Source organism: Gossypium hirsutum, chromosome A07 (assembly GCF_007990345.1).
Source record: "Gossypium hirsutum isolate 1008001.06 chromosome A07, Gossypium_hirsutum_v2.1, whole genome shotgun sequence".
Taxonomy (NCBI): Eukaryota; Viridiplantae; Streptophyta; class Magnoliopsida; order Malvales; family Malvaceae; genus Gossypium; species Gossypium hirsutum.
The window spans coordinates 97,036,511-97,058,912 of record NC_053430.1 but is presented as its reverse complement, the minus strand read 5'-3'; the positions used below and the strand labels follow the sequence as shown (position 1 = coordinate 97,058,912).

Sequence of the window (22,402 nt, the reverse complement as noted above, 5' to 3'; positions counted from 1 at the left end):
CCACATAAAAGAAAAGAATTTCTAGTTCTGTGTTTTAATTCAATTAATTTGAGCCTACAGGCAAAACATTTCGTGGTATAAGAATAGAACGACAAGGATCCATCTATCTGAAAACACATGTACGATTTTGGTCTAAGATTTATTTCTATAAATATCACAAATCGGGTTGGTTTTCAAATTTTTTATTTTTCGCTGTGCAAGAAAACTATTTTCAAACTGGATTTTTTCCAATAGGTATTTGATATTTTGCCTTCACTTTCTGACAAGTTAAACATTTAGTTACAATCTCAACTATTTTCCTTTTCATGTTAGACCACCAATAATAAGGCTTCAAATAATTGTACATCTTAGTGCTTCCAAGGTGCATCACATACAAACTATTATGTAATTCATGAAGGATGTCTCACTTCAACTCATCGTCATTGAGTACACAAAGTCTCCCTTGGCAGTAGACACTATCATCATCAAACAAAGTAAGTTGAAGCTAAAGACAATTGCAAGGAAAAATGAAGGTCCTAAAATGTAACACCCCATGCCCAACCCAATCGCCGGGTCCGAGTTACTGGATACCATATTTGTTGCGGAGAAACTATTATTAACTATATTTAAATCCAATTATTAAACACCTAGATACAAGTATTACATGCTTAAAACACAATATATGATCATTTTCAGCCCATATACAAGCTTATGAAAGTTCAGTACTATCCCAGAGTCGAATAAGGACTAAAATGCAATATTTTCAAAACTTCCCAGACTGGTGTCACAACATTGAAAACAGTAAGCAAGCTTCCCAATCTCAGGACCAAATTGTAAAATTTTCAAAATAAAATAGAGTCAATATCGTGACCTCAAATATGGACTTGATTCTAAGAAGATTAAGGCTCCATATTGAAATCTGAATAGTAAGAATCGAAATCAGGGTGAAGAGAAACAATAGCTAGATTTTTTGGTGTATTTGATAGTCAACGAAACAGATTGGATCTAAGATAGTTTTGATTTCATGGCATTTGAGGCTGTTTTTCTTTTTCTTTTTCTTTTTGAAAAATCTAATGTGATAGATTGGTTGAAGGAAGAAAATGGAACATTTTAGTGTGCTCCATTGTCGGAGGAGATGTCGATGGTGACATGATGGTGGTGTTGAGAAGAAAAGAGAAAGCTTTTTCTTAAGAAAAAGGGGAAAATGAACTGTAAAAGATCATAAATTTTTAATATAAAATTATTTATATATTTGTGATTTTTTATATGCTTTTTATAAAACGATACCAAAAAATCTAACATGATAATTTTTTTTATCTTAAAATGACTGGGCATTTTATTTGAAATAATAAAAGATTATGGGCCCGTTAACCAACTGGGTTTAGTCCAACTACATCAAAAACTCAAAAATATATTCGGTCTCAATTATGTCTTTTAGTAGTAAAGCCTTCAAAGTACTTAAAAAAATAAAAAAAAAACCGACTTGATAAAAGAAAACAATAAATGAAATTGAAATTAGAAAAGAAGAAACCTACCCTAGTCAAATCTAAAACGGCTGGCACCCATCATTAATTTGACTTTTCCTATCACCATCCCATCCGTTCTACCGGTAGCGCTCCCCAAGAAAGATAAAACATCATTTGCTATCTACTTTGAAAACTCATTCTCCATAAAGTTTCCTTCAGACCAACCATTGTCACCATCGTCCCTCCGAAGCAGTATCTTGGCTTTTCCATCATTCTCCCATCAGGTACGAGGTCTCTCCTCTTTCTAGCGTAGTCTTTGCAAATCTGTGAGCTATTGAGTTTTCCGATCTGTGAATATGCTAGAAATGAATCTCTCAAAAACGCCTTTTCATATTCTGGATATCTTTGATGATTGCTCCGATAGTTTATTTATCTATTGTTGTTGTTTGGCATTTTTTGATTGTTGTTTTGGAATCCCACATGATATTGACTGATTGCATGCCCAACGACATGCCTAATTTTAAAGCTTCGAGACATGCGAATGCCTCTGCTGTAAATGAGGTCGGAACATTATTGTAAAGAGTCGATTTTGATACCAGTAATTCTCCCCTCAAACTCCAAACCACCAGGTCAGACGCTGATTGAAAGTTTGTATTATCAAATGCTGCGTCAAACTAGATCTTTATTCTCGGTATGTCTTCTTGATTCCTCTAGTTTCTGTTAATATTTGATGGGGCTTTTACTATTTTCGCACCTTCATATTCTTCCATGTGTTTCTGCACTTTTCTTGCAAGATTTATTCCCGTCGAGGTTTACCGTTCGTAAAAAAGTTGGTTCTTGGAAGACCATATCACCCACAACGCATAACAAAAGAGACGACAATGTTCATTAGAACCTTTCGTGAACACCCAGGTTAGCCATTCTCATGTGTTTTGATTCATATCATTAATGACCAGGATAGCTGTAAATTTGACCAAACTTCAGTTGATATAGGGCATTGACGAAATATGTGGCAACTGTCCTCGACTCTAGAGTAACAGCGGGGGCATCTGTCGTTGGAGAGAAGTCTTTTGTACCTGAGATTAGCAAGATGGGAGATGAAATCCCATGAAATTCTTCAAATAGTAATCGTGATTTTTGTAGGTAGCAATAGGTTCCAAAGCATTCTGTAAAATTTTTTTTATTTCAGCATGTATTAAATAATTCTTAGGATCCATAGTAACTTATTGTAATAGTTTATAGGCACTACATATTGAGTATTCACTCGATTGTTCCCCTTTCCACACCTGAAAATCCTCATGGTCAGTCTCTGCAATCGAAATCTACAGGATTCCTTAAGCAACACCCGCTTGAAAGGTATTCATGATTATCTCTGTTCTCCATTTCCTATTTGAGGAATCAATAAGATCTGACACCACTATTAACTTATTGTTTGAATTGTTTTGCCCTTCAGGTTTCTCAATTCCCAGAATCCAACTATCATTCCAAATTGATATATTATCCCCTCTACCCACTCTCCAACATAGTTCGTTCTGAAGAAGGCCCTTAGCTGTACAAATGCTCATCCAGGTGAGCGAAGGTAAATTTCCCAACTCAGCATTTAAAAAGCTTGTCTGCGGATAATATTTTACTTTTAAAACTCTGGCCAATAATGAATTTGGGAAATTAATGAGACGCCAACCGTGTTTAGCTAACAATACAATATTAAATTGACCAAGATTTCGGAAACCTAAGCCCCCATTTTCTTTTAAAAGACAAAGGTCTTTTCACGTACACCAATGAATTCCCCTTTTTCCATCACATTTTTGCCACCAAAATTTCGCTATAATATTTTCTAATTCATCACATAGAATTTTTGGTAATAGAAAGCATGCCATCGTATAAGTAGGTATGGCTTGTAAGATGGCCTTTATAAATACTTCTTTTCCCCCTGCGATGAAACCTGTTGCTCCAGTTGTCAATCCGCCTTTGAAATCTATCCTTCAAATTTTGGAAAGACTCCTTTTTTTGACCAACCATATTCAGTAACCCTAAATAATGCCCTGGCTCATTAGAACTACGGTCTCCCAATAAATTAATAATCATCCTTCTGTCCTCCTCCATTATGTTCCTACTAAAAAATACCATTGACATTTCAAAATTTATACTTTGGCCCAAACAAGATCTATATTCGAGTAAAATTTATCTGAATAAATTACCCCCTGCATGTTGCCTCCTCAAATAATATGCAGTCATCAGCAGATAAAAGATGAGTTACCTGTGGCCCACTCCTACTAATCTTAACACCTTTGAAAAAACCTTCATTCAAAGCTAGTCTTATTAGACTTGATAACCTCTCCCCACATATAAGAAACAGAAATGGGCTCAACGGGTCACCTTGTCGAAGTCCTCTAGTGGGTACAATTTTCTCTCCAATATGGCCATTAATGACCACAGAATAAGAGATTGTTGATATACATTTTATAATTTTATCTACCCATTTTTGGTCAAAACCCATTCTAATCATCATTTCCTTTAAAAAATTCCACTCCACCCTATCATAAGCTTTACTCATATCGAGTTTAACTGCCATAAACCCCTTTTTTTTCCAATCTCTTTTGTTTAAGCACATGCAGTATTTCATAAGCTAATAGCACATTATCTGATATTAGTTGTCCTGGCACAAAAGCACTCTTCGCACAATCAATAAATTTTTCAATTACTCCTCAGAATCTGTTTGCTATAGCCTTTGCCAGTACTTTGTAAATCACGTTACATAGACTAATCGGCCTAAACTATGTCATATTTAAAGGGCTTGTAATTTTTGGAATAAGCATTATATTTGTAAAATTTGTAGGACTAACCTTCATATCTCCATTCAAGAGTTTTAAACAAAACAAGGTGATGTCTTCGCCAATGAAATGCCAGCATTTCTGGTAGAATATTGCTAGAAATCCATCTTCTCCTGGTGCCTTTGTTGGTCCCATATCAAAAACAGTCTCTAGAATTTCCTCCCTGCTATAAGGCGCTGTAAGTCTATGATTATCATCCTCATTAATGCATCGATCAACCTCCGTTAACAAATGGTCATAATTCTCCCTGGTTTCTTCCGAAAATAATTTTTGAAAATAGGAAAGCATAACCCCCTTAATCTCCTGTAATGCTTCCATTTCTCTTCCATCATCAGTGTGCAATTTATGAATGAAATTTATCCTCCGTCATTGCGAAGCTTGGCTGTGAAAAAACTTCGTGTTTTTATCTTCGTATTTCAGCCAATTCAGCCTAGCCCTTTGTTCAAAGTTCAAATCAATTTTCGTATCAATCAGTTTAGCTAAGTTTCTATCATCTCTTTCAGCTTTTGCCAATATAGATAATTTTTCCATTAGAAACTTCTTCATTTTCTTTCTGTTAATTTTGATTTGCTTTGCCTATTGTTCAATCCTATTTTTAAACTTTCCAGCTTCTGCAGTAATCCTCCAGTTGAATTCTCCCACAAATTTTTAGCTTGATCCATGAAAGAGTCCTCCAACCACTAAGCTTCAAATTTGAAATTATTATTCTGCAACCTCTTTTCCTATATTTTTGTGTTTATTGGAAGAGGGCAGTGATCTGAAAAGGAATGAACTAGATGTTGAACTTTCACCCTTGAGAATTTAGCAATCCAATCTAAATTTGCAACACCCTTGTCTAATCGCTCTTGTATGTTCGTTTCTAGCAGGTTGCCCCTCTCCCAGGTAAACCAGCTACCAGTATATCCCACATCGTTCAATTGGCACTCCTCCAAAGTTCTTCAAAAAAGCTCCATCCTTCGTTCCTCTCTTGGTAGGCCTCCATTTTTTTCCCAACTATATAAATTTCATTAAAGTCTCCACAAACAATCCAATGGAGGTTCATATCTGATTTTAAACCTTTCAAAACAGCCCACGAATCACTTCTATCATGTACATAAAGGGAGCCATAAAAACCCGTATATCTCCAATTGAATCTTACCTCAGCATCTCCAATTACCGCATCAATATGCCTTTTAGAATAGCTTTGAAGTACAATATTAACATCTGTTTTCCATGCTAAACACAGCCTTCCTCTTGTACCTTCAGAATCAACCTCAATACCGTTTACAAAATCGCATCTTCTCCGAACTCATTCCATCTATCTTCTCTGAAGTTTTGTCTCCATTAAGAAGACTATTTGGGGATTGTAAGCCTTCAGCATATGCCGAAGTCTTCGATGTAATGACCCGAATTTTACTATTACAGAAAAAGTGTATTTTCGGGTCCCCGTTTCTGAAAAATGGATTCGTAAATATTTATTATAAATATTTACGAAGTTAAGTGAGTGTTTAATTAAAGTTTAATTAAGTGAATTGAACTTAATTAAGGATAATTGGATAAAAAGATTAAATTGAATAAAGGGTAAAGATTTAATTATAGATTAATAAAAAAGAAAGGGGGACCAAAATGGCAAATATGCCATTTGATATAGTTGAGGCAGCAATTAGATTGAAAAATCTAAGATTTTTCTTAGATTTTATATATGTATTAATTATTATTGTTATTGTTATTATTATTTAAATTGATATTATATTATAAAATAAAATAAAGTAAAGACACTTGTATGGTAATAAAAATGTACAAGTGTAATAAATACATACATACATTTGTAATATACATATACATTTACTTAGTATTTAAGAATAAACAAATAAAATAATATAATATTATAATAGTTAAGTAAAGAAACAAAAGAAATAAAAGAAAGAAAGAAACAGAATAAGGAACGAAACAGAGAAGGAAGGAAGAAAGAAAAGAAAAAGGAAAAAATTGAGGGTTTGAAGCTTGAAGTTTAAATAGGTAAGTCAATTTAGCATTTTTTACTTAATTTTGATGTTTTGGAAGCCATGGAACAAGGTTTTGATGAAATTAAATTGATATATTGAAAGTTATTAGATTTTTAAATATTGTTTATGTCGAATAAAATGATGAATTAGGAATTAAATTGATAGAAATTCAAGTTAAAAATGAGATAAAGATTGAATTGTAAAGTAATTCATAAATTTTGAATAGTAGAGACTAAATTGAAAGAATTTTAAAATTATTGTTTTATGCTGAAATTAGAGAGTTGAAATTAGTTTAAAGTCAAAATTGAATGAAAATATTGAGTTAAATGTGAAGAATAAAAGTTAGTCTCGGTTTGGGACTAAATTAGAATTTAGACAAAAGTTGAATAAAAATTGAAACATTCAATGTGAAAATTTTACTATATTAATGATTATAAATTGTATTAGTTTCGTAACTAACGAGGTGCCGGAAAATCCTCGGTTAAGAAAGGAAAAGATAAGGTCAACGAGGGTTAGCTCGGAAATCACGGTTTGTGTTTCTATATTCCGAATTTAATATTTAATTGTTGAATTTATTATTTAATGTGTAGGTTGATGCATTGAAAAGTGAAAATTAATTGTTAATTATTATATTTTGATTGAATGTTATGGTAAGTAATTAAGGTAAGCATTATTGTGTTTTATGATTATTGATATGAATTAAAATGTATATTGTATTGCAATTAAATTGCATGTGGATTGATATGGAAAAATGTATTAAATTGAATTGAAATTAAATTACAAATGAAATTAAAAATTTGAAAGCTCACTGAATACCTATTAACTGTATCGGGCTAGTCGGATATAGTTGGCATACCATAGGAATGGAAGTGTTCAGGGATATTCCGACTGTGTGTCGATGAGACACTATATGTGCCGACTACTGTGACTGTTCCGGATTCGTTCCGAAGAGGTACTCTGTATCTGACTGTTACTGCTACTGTTACTGTTATTGTTACTGTCACGGTGTATTCCGGCTTCGACCGATGAAACACTGTATACTATTCCTTGTGTGTGGGTTGGATCCGTATATCCATCCAAGTCCCAGTCATGTTAATAGGGGCAAATAAATGTACTGAAAAATTTACTGCTACCGAATATTTGACTGTTACTGAATAAATAAATGACTGATACTGAATAATAATGATTAAATGATTGTTATTGAAAAATACTGACTGTTAGTGAAAAATACTGACTGTTATCGAATAATTGATTGATACTGAGTAAAGGATCGTTACTGAACGAATAATCGTTACTGGATAACTAATTGTTATCGAATGACTAAATGTTACTGAAAGAAACTGATAAAGTAATCGATACTGAAATATGTTTACTGATATTGAATAGTGAACAGAAACATAAGTAAGACATATGAATAGAGAATATTATTGTTGTGAATTAAATGAAAAAGTTAATCAAGTTATTAGATAATGAAGGTTGAATGAGTTGTAAAGAAATTACTTATGAAATGAATAAATGAATATTTATGATTATTATAGGACAATAAGTGTATGTTATGTTTTAAATGTTCAGATTATAGAAATACCACTAAGTTCATACTCAGCGTACAGTTTGTTTCCATGCGCAGGTTAAGTTAACGTCAAATCGTTGAATTAGCATCCCAGGCCAATCCCAAACTCAATAAGGTAAAGTATGTTAATTGTTGATAATGACATGTACCTAGGATGTTTTAAGTATGTTTAATCATGTTTGGACTGATTGAATGGAGAAATTTTGAAATGCTTGTTGTCTACAATTTGCAGGATTGGTAAATTTTAAAATACAAAGTTCATTTTGAGTTTACATGGTTTGTCACACGGGCGTGTGACCAGGCCGTGTGAGACACACGGCTTGCACATGGGCATGTTGTTAGGCCGTGTGTCCCTTGCACTTAAATTGTTACAACCAAGTTAGTACACGAGCGTGTGTCTTGGTTGCCACGGCTGTGTCTTAAAGTCAATTTAGTACATGGGCAGGTCAAACGGACGTGTGCCATGGCCGTGTTTAAAAGTCAGTATTGCACACGGGTTGAGGACACGGACGTGTCCCAAGCCGCACGGGCATGTTAAACTAGCCACACGGGCGTGTGGTATTGTTCAAAAGAAGAAATTTTAAAATTTCACGAAAAATTTCCTAAGCTTCCGATCGAATCCCAGTTTGTTTTAATTACATTTGTAAAGTACTGTGGACCCATTAAAGTTATATTTAGATGAATAATACTGCATTTATACTTGTTTATGTACAAATGTACTATAATAACTGGTAATACTCTGTAGTCCTATTCCGATAACGGACGGGGTTAAGGGTGTTACATTCGACTCGTCCGTGAGCTCCCTAACCCACGAACATTACAACTTACGATTTTCATTGCGTTCGGTCGACTTGCCTCTTGACAGCTACAGATAAAAAAGAATTAGAATCCACCAATCTTCTGCTTCTTACCATTGTATTACCACTCTCTTCGTTTCCGTTTAGATTTACCATCTCCCTCCGATGCCCTCTTTTCCCCTCCTCTCCTACTAAGATACCATCTTCTGAATCATGTTCCATAGCAGTTTGCGCCTGATCCTTCCAAAAACCATCCTTCATTTGAATTAAGGAAGACGTTCCCCCTTCTAAATTCAAACCTAGCATTGGATTTAAACTTTTTCCATTTCGTTCTATGTTCCCCCCCATGATCTAATCCTTAGGGATTGAGTATCCTTTCCATGGCCTTCCTATTTATATTCCCCTTCTTCTCGCAACCAAATACTATTCAACGATAAAGCTTTTCGAGATTGCACTTGCAAAGATAAATCCCATCCCATTTTAGCAACTTCTACTCCAAGCATCATTCTTGCTTCACAAAAAGAGTCGCTATGCCCTAACCGCCCACAATAAAAACAAAAGAGTTATAGACGTTCATATTTAAATTTAACATATGAACACCTACCATAGAACAAAATCTATGTTTTCCTCTTCAATGGGCGCCTAACATCAATCTAAATCCTTAATCTCATGAAATTTCTATTTTTTTTCCCAGATTTGAGCCATCATATTTCAGAAAAAACCCCTATAAATAAAATTACCCAACTGTATTGCTAAATTTTCAGAAAACATACCAATTGGAACATCATGGATTTGTACCCAAAAAGGAAAAAAAATTAATAGGACTTCTAATGGGTTTTCCCCATCTTTAAATTATAGAGAAACAACAGGTGATTATTGAAAGTCCATGATGAGCCTTTTAAGACCCTCTCCATATCCATGCTATGAAAAAACTAAAAAAGGTACCTCTTTGCCCCCAGATCTCGAATTTGAACCCCATAAACAAGATGCCACAAATTCATCATAGTGCTTCTCATGACTGGAAAGTGGATAACGCTGGCTGTTAAAAAACATCCCACTAGTTGAAAGTCCTCCCCTCCTCTATCCGTCCTTAGATCTGTCTGTATTTGCAAAATCTCCTCTTCTTCTTCATTAAGTGTCAATTGTGCTAATTCAATGTCCATGACTGCAGATTTGAAAATTTAGTGGCAAAGATGGCTATAACCAGCGACCTTGATGTCTCGATTTGGCTTTAGAATGTTGACTACAAAAAACAAAGAAAAAACAAGAACACAAAAAAACTCCAAATAATCTAAAAACACATGCCAGAGGCGGCAGACAAAAAATGTGCTAGGGTAGCACACTTTAATTCCTAACATGATAATTTTAAAGTTTGGTTTTTGGTTAAAAATTTTAGTATGCCAAAATATCTAACTATTTGGATAAATAATTGTTTTAGGAATTGTTTTAGGAAAAAAATAAGTTATTGGAATTTTACAAATAAAAAAATAATTATACTAGAAAAACAAGACATTAAAAATAAATAACATAAAAAAATTCAATAACTATAGCTATCATTGTAAAAAAATTATAAATATTTTTAATAAAATAAGATTTAAAATATATATTGAAATTAAATAAAAATAATTTTTAAAATTAATTTTTTATTTTACAGTCAAACCATACGTATTAAATAAAATAAAATAAAGATGAATTTTAAAAAACCATCTCATTAAGTGAAGTTTGTCAAAGGAAATTGAGCTACTCAAATACTTTCTTCAAATTTATCATAGATTTTGAATTTTCAATTATTTTTACTCAAACAAATAAATTCATTTTTTAAATTTTGAAAGTTTTGTCACGAACAAAATTCCTCCTTCAAATTTCTCAACCAAACACATTTTAAAAATTTTGGTACCGTGTTAAAATGTTGGTAACGGTTAGAAATTTCGGTTTCACCTTAAAAATATTGATATCTCATTAAAAATTTTGATATCACATTAGACTTTTACTATAATTTATCCAAAAATACATTTACTTTTTCTTTTCGCGAAATATTCAATTATAATTTTTTTTAAATGAAAATTTATGAAAACATATATTAAAAAAATCTACTGTAGACACTTAACATTTCTCTTTATTGTGTTTTACTATGAAACTAATTTACTTAAATTTTTTTTAGAGAACTAAGTTCTAATTTTAAAAATAATATTATTGAGAGAGTTAACCCTAAACATAAATCGCAAAATAAACATGAAAAAAAACCCACTTTAGATTTTACACCACCCCCTTTGTCCCCCTAAAAAAATAAATGTTGGTTCAATTTTTTAGAGTTGCTCATGTAAGGGTTAAAATTTTTAAAATATTCATATAAGTACTTAACCTTTATAAAAATACTCAAATAAAAACTGAACTTTTTAAAGTGCTCAAATAAGGATCAAAGCTTTTTGAAAGTACTCAAATATCGTATATCAGGTATTAAATTATGTTTTTTATTACTTTCAAGTAATATTTTATTTAACCATTATGTATTTTATTCTAAATACGTTAGAATTCACCTAATTTTTACACAAATTAAACATTTTTACAAAGATTAAAATCTTATATAATCATTTTGAAAAATTTAACTTGAGAACCCTAAAATGTTAGGACTAATTTCAACATTTAGCACCAAAAAATGGCCGCCTACAACACATTAGAGTGAACTTACACTGAGCTGGTAACTTGCAGACAAGAAAATAAACGGGATAAAGACTTATACTGTTTGGTAACGGAGATAAGAGCTATTCGGGAGCGAAATAGTTTTACAGACCTCCCCCAGATAGCTACTTCCTCCAATAATGACCATTTTTTCCCCTTGTTTGACACAATAATTACTAGCTTTGTTCTTTATTTGACCAAACATTTTGAAATTAGATATTTGTCAATCTTTATCCTATGCTCACCATTAAATTATTAGTAGGATGTTGTCTTCGTCATTAAATTTTAAAAAATTATAAAATATCATTAAATTTTTCGAGAATTTTCATTTAAGTTATTAAGATGTTAAAATCATTGTTGTATGACTTTCTTTATTCGCATCACTTACACTAATTGAAAGTTCACAATTCTCTTCTCTTTTATAATTTAATTTTTTTCATAAAATAGTTTTGAACATTACAAATCCATGAATTAAAATTTAAATAGCTTTCTTCTTCGATCGCCCATATTGATCGTCAAATCGACTTGAATCTATGTTATGTTCGTCTACTTGTTAATGAGTATTGATCTACCGTACTGATTGTCGATTAGTAACTTGGAACTTGCTAGTTGGATTTAAAAAAAAAAAACTTAACAACCTAATAAATTAAATGAAAACCTTTAAATAGTTTAATGACCATTTTGTAACTTTTTAAAATTAAGTGGATAAAACGTAAAATTATTAATAATTTAGAGACCTTCAGTGTAGTTTACCTAAAATATATATATTTATTAAAGGATTTTTTTGGTTGAAATAAAAAAAATTCAATCCCAGTTAAACTAGAACGTGAAGGCATATAATCAAGTTTAACTCATTTTTAATAAATAGTAAAACTTAATATAATTAGTGGTGTTAAAATTTTGGTTAAAATTGAATTAATTGATCAAACTGATCTAGTTTTGTTAATTGGCTGGTTGGTAGCCGAACTTAGTTTGGTTAGAGGTCGATCAATGGTTTTTTGGAATTTTAGTTATCAGTTAATTCGGTTCGAAATCGAATAATTAACCGGATTAACCAAACATATTAATTAATATTACGTGTTACTTTCAAGACTTATGTAACATTTTGGTTAATTCAGTTAACTTTTAAGAAAAAAACATATATTTTAGCTAATTTCAATGTATTTTTTTGATATGTTTTATACTTGTTTTAACCAAAAGATAAAAACATATAAATTTCGGTTCAGTTAAATTTTTTTGAAAAAAAATTCGGGTCGATTAACGGTTAAAGGATTAAACAGTTCGGTTAATGCTAGTTTGGTTTGATTAATAACCGAACCGACCGTTTGAACACCCCTAAATATAACAAGCTAAAATAATTCAGTATTTTTATCTTAAAACGAATTGAGAGAAAATAAAACTCAATTAAATTTTGGAATCTTAAATGCAAAGTTTTCATAATCAGATCTGTAGTCAAATTAGTCAGACCACAAATTTATTAGTTTTATCGATATGTAAGATTCAATTAAATAAATCATTAAAAATTATAAAAATAAAAAAAATACTTAAAATTCATTCAACCAGTTCAATCAATCAGTATTAATTTTTTTGAGTCATTCAGTTCAATACCTTTCTTCGAACCGATCCCCTAATCAATTTTTGATAATATTCTTTTTGAATCAATACCTCAACCGACTCACAATTTAACCGATTTAACCGACAGATCCGATTCAATTCAAAACAACTTTCCTTAAATGCAAAGTTGAGCTCAAGTTGATTTAATTTGATTTTACTCAATGCACCCATAATAAAAAAGCATGTAATAAATCTCTATATTTTTAAAATTTTAAAATTTAATTTTTATACTTTTATTTTAAAAAATTTAAACATTTTAAAATAAAAATAACCATTTAATTAAAAATAAGAATATTGTAATTGAAGTGTTATTTTTGGTACAAACCATCTAATCGAAGTTAATTTCCGGCATTATGATCCCGAGTTCTCTTTCAAATTTTAATGGCTGCTTGCTTGATAAGAACAAACTAAAATTCGCCACGTAGTAAAAGTCAACAAATCATAGAAGAGAAAGCAAAAGCCAAACTGCAATGTGCCTTCTTTGGGTTTTCGAAATTGGGCAATTGATTATTTTTTTGCCTATAAAAACCCATCAAAAACAGATCATTTTTTTATCATCTCTTCGTCAACTCAGAAAAAAATTGAGTGTCAGTTTGAAAGTGTTCTTCAGATATGGCTATGAAACAAGTTGCTAATTCTGCTATCAAAGCAATTGCCAATTCTGGGTCATCCTCTCTTCTTACCAGACAACTGCATGTAAGCTAGTCCATGATTTTTAGTTGAAATTGGGTTTGGGTTTTTTGATGTGAAGAACCAATTATAGGTTTCCCAATTTTTGTTAAATTATCAAATAATTTAAGTGAAGTTGATGGTTTTGAATTTGGGGATTGGGAATTGTGATCATCGAAAATAATGAAAGGGCTTAGCTACTTCCTTTGCATGCATTTGTGTTTATCCCCACTGTCACTAGTTTTAAAATAGCTCTCTGTACTTAATACTTTTTTTTCAGTGAATTCAAGAAATTTGTTACACCGATCACACTCTTCTTTAGATGCATGTATGTCTGTACACATGTTCATGACTTGGATTTGGAAGAATCCCTTGTAAAAATGAGAAATTGAGAAGTGGACGAAATTTTTAACAAAAAAAAATCAATTTACTCTTTAGTTTAATGTACAGGGACTAATTTGCCTATTTTCTGAGTTAAAAGGGGCAAAATGCAATCTGACTCTTAGTGTAGGGGCCTCTATGGTACTTTTACCTATTTTACTGGCATATATTATGAGATGAGAATCTTTATCAATGTTGTACACATGTTCATGACATGGATTTGGAAGAATCCCTTGTGGAAATACCCAGTATTCAATGCTCGCATCGAGATAACAAGTGAAAAAAGAAAGAACCCGAAGGAATGATTCAAATTTCATGTTGTTTGGCCTGCAAATTTGTTTTTGAGTCTAGTGGTTCAAGTATTGATGTATGGTAACATTTGTTAACAGGCTTCTCCAGGGAGCAAAAAGATTGTGGGGGTGTTTTACAAGGCCAATGAGTACTTTACGAAGAATCCCAACTTTGTTGGTTGTGTGGAGGGAGCCTTGGGGTTGCGCCAATGGCTCGAATCACAGGGGCATCAGTATATCGTTACCGACGACAAAGAAGGACCGGACTGCGGTAAGTATAACAACCCCTACTGTCTTTTTTGCCAATGTCGATGCCTCCATGATCACTCGTGTCCATATTGCAGAACTTGAAAAGCATATCCCTGATCTCCATGTGCTCATATCGACCCCATTCCACCCGGCTTACGTTACGGCTGAGAGGATCAAGAAAGCCAAAAACTTGCAACTGCTTCTCACAGCAGGGATTGGCTCCGATCATGTTGATCTTAAGGCAGCTGCAGAAGCTGGTTTGACTGTTGCTGAAGTTACTGGGAGCAATGTTGTCTCGGTTGCTGAGGATGAGCTAATGAGAATTCTTATTCTTGTTCGGAATTTTGTACCTGGTTATCATCAAGTTATTACTGGAGATTGGAATGTCGCAGGCATTGCTTATAGAGCTTATGATCTCGAAGGGAAGACAGTTGGAACTATAGGTGCTGGCCGTATCGGCAAGCTCTTACTCCAACGATTGAAGCCATTCAACTGTAATCTCCTATATCATGATCGAGTCAAGATAGATCCAGAATTGGAGAAACAGACCGGAGCTAAATTCGAGGAGGATCTTGATGCAATGCTTCCAAAATGTGACATTATTGTCATAAATATGCCTCTAACTGAGAAGACAAGGTCTGGTTTCATTACTTGAAAAACAACATTGGTTACTGTCTTTTGATGTTGCTCAAATTTTACATTAAACTTGATCATATCTGTATGATAGAGGGATGTTTGACAAAGATCGGATCGCGAAGATGAAGAAGGGAGTCCTTATTGTTAACAATGCTCGAGGAGCGATTATGGATACTCAAGCAGTTGCTGATGCTTGTTCAAGTGGACACATTGCAGGTATATTAGAATATGTTCCTTGGATGGTAAGTAGCTTAATGAACAAGCTACAATACTTGGCTCTTCATTTTGCAAGAGTACATGTATTCAACACTCGTGTAATATACACATATAGATATGGGTATAATGGTGCAATCCTCCAAATGTATGGAAAAATTTAGAAAATATTGAACATACCTATGTCTGACTTACCGGTATTCGGTATTTATACCCAAATCCAAGTAATCTATACATTCTTGATTGCAACAGTTCCAAACTGCAAAATTGTGAGAACAAGTCGTACTTTATGTTGTCTCTGATTTTACAGGTTACAGTGGAGATGTTTGGTATCCGCAACCAGCTCCGAAGGACCATCCATGGCGTTACATGCCAAATCAAGCTATGACTCCTCATATTTCTGGTACCACCATTGATGCGCAGGTATGTTACGTTTCGTTCACCGACTTAGCATTCTTTCTTTTTGCCAACAACTAAGATGAAATGGAACTTGTGCAGTTACGATACGCTGCCGGAGTCAAGGATATGCTTGATAGGTACTTCAAAGGTGAAGACTTTCCTGAACAGAACTACATTGTCAAAGCAGGTGAGCTCGCTCCTCAATACCGATGATTTCGTGGTTTCTTCGTCCGTGAAAGAGAGTCCGAATGTGTTCGGTTGGTAGTTAAACGTAGCTACTATTGAAATATTGTGATGTTTAGTATGTTGCAAATAATGTGCCATCTATATGGTGCTTTGAACTTGATGTTCTGTTGTAATGAGTTCAGCTTTTGATGGTTCATCTTTTTATGAGTGGTGGTTGTCATCCAATGAAGGAGAGCCTATATGTACCCTTTCGTTTTTCTTCAAGTATCTTCATACTAATAAATTTTTGCAAAAATTTTGAAATACGAATATCCTAAATATATATAAATTAAAACGTGGGTTAAATGGTTTTTATATTGAGGTTTGAACTTTTTTTTTTATTCAAGTTATACTTTGAATTTGATAATAGTTTTTTTTTTTACAAGTTAATTCTTGAAAACTATTAAATTCAGGTTTTAATATGAAAAAATTATCAAGTTTAAGTCTTACAACGAATATAATTACGAAGTTTAAGGCCTCAAATAGTGATTATGCTTCCCACTACCATTGGTGAGGTATTGTCCCGTGACTCGACAGAAAAAAGCAACCACTTTGGGTTTGCATTTAGTCAATAAAATAAAAAAGGCGGAACTTCACGTGCTTCATTACGTCGAACGGCAACAGTAATGAATTGTGTGTTGTAAAGTAGTTTAAATATGTTAGAGTTACGTGTGCTTTTTTAAATTTTAATTTTTTATATTTTATTTTCTATACTTAATTTTTTTTTCCAATTTTGCTGCTAACTATATTAATGTGGTAATTATAAAAAAATATTCTGTTAAACTTTAATATTTATTAATTTTATCAATTTCATCCTTATGCTTAGTTTTAAATCAAATGAGATGTAGTCCCCACATAGTGTCATCTAATTGTTGTTTCTAGGAACACTTTGTGTTCCCAACAAATGGCTTCTTAAATATTTATTTAAATAAATAAATAAATTTAAAATTTAGGTTAATATTTGATACATTAAAAATGTATTTTTTTATTTTATAAATAATTTTAAAAATTAATAAATATTTTTTAAAATATTTATATTTTAATATTTATAAGACATTTATCAACTCTATTTATAGTGTATAAAAACTCGATTAAAAATTTACAAAAAGTTTTCTCCTAAAATTTTAGTTTAACGAAAGAAACAAAAACAACCCTTTTAATAAACATAACCATAAATTATTCTCTATCTTCCTATGCAAAATTATTATTACTGATTACTCCTTTAATCAAAGGCATATTTTGGGTGATGAAAGAAAGAGAAAATCGATATGAAATATGGTATTAATTACTATATATGATAACATCGTTAAACTAAAACTTGAAATCAATAACTTTTATAATGGTACATGTTAAGGAGTTCAGTCATGGTACTTTAGTAGAATGACCTCGATATTAAATAATTTGTGATTAATAGATAAAGAGTTAGAACTTAACTACAAATTATTTAAGCCCTAATTATATATGTCCAATCTATTCCTCCATTAACTCAACACAACTCTTCAACGAATTGCATTTGACATTAATATTTGCATGAAATAATAAATAATTGAACAAGGAGAAATTGTTCAACGAAATTACCCAATAAAGTAAGAGATGTTATCTAATTATTTGGAATGAAATAAATTAATTAAATGAAGTTACACATGTATTTTAATGCGATAAAGTCATCATAACTCTAATGAGATTCAAATAGGGCTTGTGTAAATTATTTAATTGGATAATTAATTACAATTTCTTAATCAAAATTAACTAATAGTTTGAAATACATATGTAGGCCTTGAAGTGACCCAACAAGAGTCAAAATAGACAAGCAAATATGGGAAAAGATATCTTGCTACCTAAGCAAGCATGTAAGCAATGGTAAGAGTCCTTCTAGGATTAGGTGTGTTGCTTATGTTGGAACATTTTCAATATATACAGTGTTTTAATAGTTGTAAATGAAAAATTGTAAGTAACAAAAAGTTATATCACTTGGTTATTAACCAAGAGTTATCACATTCATGGTGATGAATTATGTATCTTAAATTCCAAAATTATATCACTTTATTACTAATATTGAATCATGATTATTTAAGGATACATCTATTGAATAATTATATTTATTGTTAAAAGATGTGATTATCCATTTACATAGTTGTATTCCTATGAAGAGACATGAGAACTACTATAAATAGGAATAAAATTTCATTTATATGACGCACTAAAAAACATAGAAACAATGTTTCTTTCTATTCTCCCACCATATTTTATATTTCTAAATTATTATATAAAGAATTACTGCAGAATTCTTTATAAAAAAATTGATATCCATGCTATGCTCTAAAATTCTTTTTAGAAATTAATATCCTTGCTATGCTCAGTACTCAGTGGACTGAAAAATGTAGACAATTATTGGTCTTCATTATATCATCAAGGTTCATTTGCTAGTAACTCTTTTGCAAGCCGTAATATAGGTGAAGGCGAACAGAACCAAAGTAAGATTGATACATATCTTGAAGTCTTTATCAATTTCTCATAAGTTCATTTTATCTCCCACATGTAATTTATGAGAAATTAAAGAAGGATTGTCTATTCAGTGCACATTCGCATGCCACTATACACATAGTACTATGAGGATGGATATCAGCAAATGTGGTCGCATCAAGGTTAGTGACCTTGTCAAATTTTGATTTAGAAGAAATTTTTATCACAAGAAAATGTATGTTAGTGTTTATTGAATTGCATTATGCAAAAGATGTGAGCGTATCATGTATCAATTACTTGACAACAAAAATCAAATGTTAGTTCATTGTATGCATGACTTTTTAAGATGCATGATTATGGTTGGTATAAAATTATATAATATATATTGTATATCATGCAAGAAAGAAAGAAAGAAAAAAGATGGATGGAATGCATGGATGGAACGAAAATGCATGGTTGAGAAATGATCTATTGATGGACCGAAACAATATTTTTGTTTTGAATGGTGATGACATGGTTCAAACATTAGTTAAATAAGTTTCTACCCAATAGAAGCATTATGACTATTCAGGAAAACATTCCTAAGCCAAAAATTTGTGTTACTGAATCCAATAGCTACTTTCAAAAGGTTGAATTGAAATGATCTCTTGAAACCAAAAAGTACAAATTTAAAAGGGATGTCATTTTAAAAAGTCACTTATGCCTCTATCACTGCATTATAAGTAAACAATAAATTTGGAGAATTAAAATTTAACTTATCCCATTTAATTTGTGAATGAAATTTTTAGTACAAAATTATTCTTTCTTTTTTTTTTATGATAAATATTTATTTAAACCATGACATTAATAACTACCATCTGGATGATATTGATGAGACATCATTTACATTACTAAAAATAAAGTTTGTAGATGATCATATAATATAAAGTCTGGACTAGAAATATCTCCATGGTTAAATTTTCTAGTCAATGTAGAATAGTGAAAAATATTAGCTTATATAATAAGATCGCTATTATGGAATTTTCTAGTGAGAATATATAACTGATGATTATATATTTGAAATTGAGATCATATTGTACATATTTACAATTGTGCATGTGGTTTCTTTTATATGGCTTGGATATGATTTATAATCTCGTGATTATATCAAAATTTGAGATGTAGTAAATTTTGAAATTTACTTAAAAGCCATGAATCAAAGATCTTATGCATATGGAAATAGGAATATGAATACTATTTGACCGATTTAAGTGATGGACATGATTTTGATCATAGTCAGAAAATAATTGATAATGTCCATGATGAAAGGTGAATAAATGTGTGATTTTATAGCCACTTGATTAGACAATTGATGGACCTCAAATATGACTATATATGTTACACCCTTGTATATATGTGGTGTGTTAAGAAAAATAATGCAATATATATATATATAAACATTAAAAAAAGGACTTTGGTGAAAAACCTTGAAGCTCCGGTGTCGGAAACAGAAGGAAGTTTTCGATAACTTTAGGTTCAACCAACCGGAGCCAGAAAACAAAAGGAAATTTTCTTCTCCTTTAGTCCTTGCAAATAGCTAATTTCTTTTTGTAACACCCACATTTCAACGCCTAAGGTTTGGTTTGAGTAAAATGGTGATAACTGATTCTTACTTAACAAACTCATACATTAAGTTAAAATTTGAGATCCATAATTTTAATCTGATCAAACTTAAACAATTATATATAATATTAATATCATTCACAACTCGATCTTAACTTAACTCGAATCTTTCTTTTTAATATTTTTTTTCATAATTTTGGCCATTAAAAAATTATAAATGGGTTGCCCTTAATACATATATTGCTATTTATTTATTGTTTAGGCGTAAGAATATTATTTTTCATGTACTCAATGCCTATAAAAAAAGTTTATAGGTACAAAAGGCTTTTAAGAAAAAAGCGAAAGAATCAGTTGAGCCATTGCACTAAATTAGCATTCAATTAAACACTCATTAATTGAAAAAATCAATTAAACCCCTCTAGTTGAGCCCTCTTATTAAAATTTTTATAAGCTTTATAATTATTCATAAGCTTTATAATATTTATAAGTTTTTATGAATTTTTTTATATTTTTTATAAATTTATTGAAAGTTTTAATATTTTATTAATTTTTATAAGTTTATATAAATTTTTACTTTTTATATTTTTAATATTTAATATTAATTTTTTTTATCATTTTATGATTATTATAATTTTTTTATTATTTTTTTATGATTTTTATGAGAAAAATATAAAATTAAATTAGAAACTACCATGTGTCGTCATCTAATTGGTGTGTTAATTGATTTTAACAATAAACTAGATCAAAAGACATTAGTGAAAGAACTCAATTAATTTTTATTTTTATTTTTGTTAACGGCAAAGATTCAATTGACTGTAAATTTAACGCGGAGAGTCAATTGATTTTTTTTCCGTTGCTTTCTTAATGGCCTTTCTACTTATAAGCCTTTTGGAAATAAAAAAAGAAAATCATTTTTTAGAAAAAATAAAATAAAAATAAAAATTGTTTTTAATAATTGAGGCTTGGGCCTAAAAAGATTGTTTAAATTAAAGCCCAAAATTAAATTTGAAACCTGAATCATTTTAAGGCTCAAATTAATTTTAAAATTGTTTTTTCAAAGCCCAAAAGTTAGGCCTATTTTCAAATTCAAGCCCATTTTAAATTGTGACGCCTAACGTTAATTCAGGCTCAATTCGTTTATTCGTTAAAACCCAACCATAGGTTAAAATCCAATTTTAATGCCAATCTAGTTTTGCACACAAGGGGTCTTCGATAGAGGCCATTTTAGGGGGCTGATTGTGCCTCGTCCTCCTAAAATATGTAAAATTTCTTTTAAGTCCCTTTGAATTTTAAAACCTTTTATTTTTATATATTATAATGTAACGAAAATAGAAAGACAAATTTGTGCTTGCCTCTCAAAGTTTTTCCAATTTGATTATTTTATAAAATTTATAGTTTTTTAATAATAAACTTTATAACATTTTTTAGTTAAAAATTAATTGGTAAAAATAAAATTTAATTGGGCATTTAATTTATTTTTGAATTTAAAAATATCTTCTTGAAAATAAACTAGCCTACATCAGCCACGCCTACTGTCTACTCTAATATCTCGACCCCTTATCAACCATTTTAGCTTCGATGATCGACCCCGAGGATGCCCATAATCCCTTTTCCTAAAAATATTAAAAAGTCAAAAAAAGGGATTATGGGCATTTTCTTCCTAATCACCATTAGTTGAAAACCTAGCCGTGAGAACCTAGGTTCATGAGATCTGGGTTTCTCAAATCTGAAGAATCAAAATAAAAGAAAAGAAAAGGAATGTTTTTTTAGTTCTTTGTTTTTGAAATAAATAAATATATAAATAAAAAGAAAGAAAGGTTTAAAAAAATATGAATTTTCGACCACCGCATGGGGTGCTCTGCAACCGAAAATAGAGAGAAAAAGGAGAAAAAATTTGAAAGAAAGAAAAATGAAAAAAATTGACAAACGGGTGGGGGTTTCGAGGTTAAAAAGAAGAGAAAATGGGAGATTTTCAATTTTGTCCTCTCGTGTTTTTGAATTTGCAGTATTGATCAAATTTCCTAGCTTACCTGGTTACTTGTACAATCATAAAATTCTTACAAAGATAAGAGAACTGGTTGGAAAAGTGGTCAAGTTAGATATGAACACCGATAGTAGGGGGAGGGGATACTTTGTGAGAATGACGGTTTATGTTAATTTGGAAAAGCCATTAGTTTCCCAAATCTTGATCAATGGTCAATCACAAAAGGTGGAATATGAATCTCTATCTACAATATGCTTTCACTGTGGGAGGTATGGTCATGTGGAAAACTTTTATACTTTTAGAAATTATGGTCCCTCTGTTGAAAAGAAAATTGACTTGCTTGAAATGATACCGAAAAATCAAAATATGG

The 22,402-nt window shown here is 31.1% G+C and overlaps 1 protein-coding gene and 1 long non-coding RNA gene across 12 annotated transcripts; both read left to right on the top strand.

The window, feature by feature from the left end:
- The first annotated feature begins 1,512 nt into the window (after positions 1-1,512).
- On the top strand, positions 1,513-8,538 carry LOC107955591 (uncharacterized). Of its 11 annotated transcripts, XR_005929966.1 has the most exons (7): positions 1,518-1,729; positions 1,972-2,136; positions 2,240-2,357; positions 2,430-2,801; positions 2,899-3,024; positions 5,143-5,246; positions 5,502-8,056. It is a non-coding gene; the product is annotated as an uncharacterized lncRNA (long non-coding RNA). The 11 variants fall into 11 exon arrangements; XR_005929965.1 differs by adding an exon at positions 8,064-8,538 and having other exon boundaries at positions 1,513-1,729; positions 2,899-7,946; XR_001700029.2 differs by having other exon boundaries at positions 2,899-3,014; positions 5,143-8,056.
- Positions 8,539-13,255: 4,717 nt separating this feature from the next.
- On the top strand, positions 13,256-16,140 carry LOC107955590 (formate dehydrogenase, mitochondrial). The gene is made up of 6 exons (XM_016891386.2): positions 13,256-13,617; positions 14,361-14,532; positions 14,606-15,146; positions 15,238-15,362; positions 15,670-15,782; positions 15,858-16,140. The coding sequence occupies exons 1-6, from the start codon at positions 13,534-13,536 to the stop codon at positions 15,969-15,971; spliced, it is 1,149 nt and encodes a 382-aa protein (XP_016746875.2). The 5' UTR covers positions 13,256-13,533; the 3' UTR covers positions 15,972-16,140.
- The last annotated feature ends 6,262 nt before the right edge of the window (positions 16,141-22,402 follow it).

Excerpts from the sequence above, each read along its gene's own strand:
- LOC107955590 (XM_016891386.2), top strand. The coding sequence starts at position 13,534 with ATGGCTATGAAACAAGTTGCTAATTCTGCTATCAAAGCAATTGCCAAT. Across the intron at positions 13,618-14,360 it reads TTCTTACCAGACAACTGCAT|GCTTCTCCAGGGAGCAAAAA; the intron begins GTAAGCTAGTCC and ends ATTTGTTAACAG. Across the intron at positions 15,783-15,857 it reads GTACCACCATTGATGCGCAG|TTACGATACGCTGCCGGAGT; the intron begins GTATGTTACGTT and ends GAACTTGTGCAG.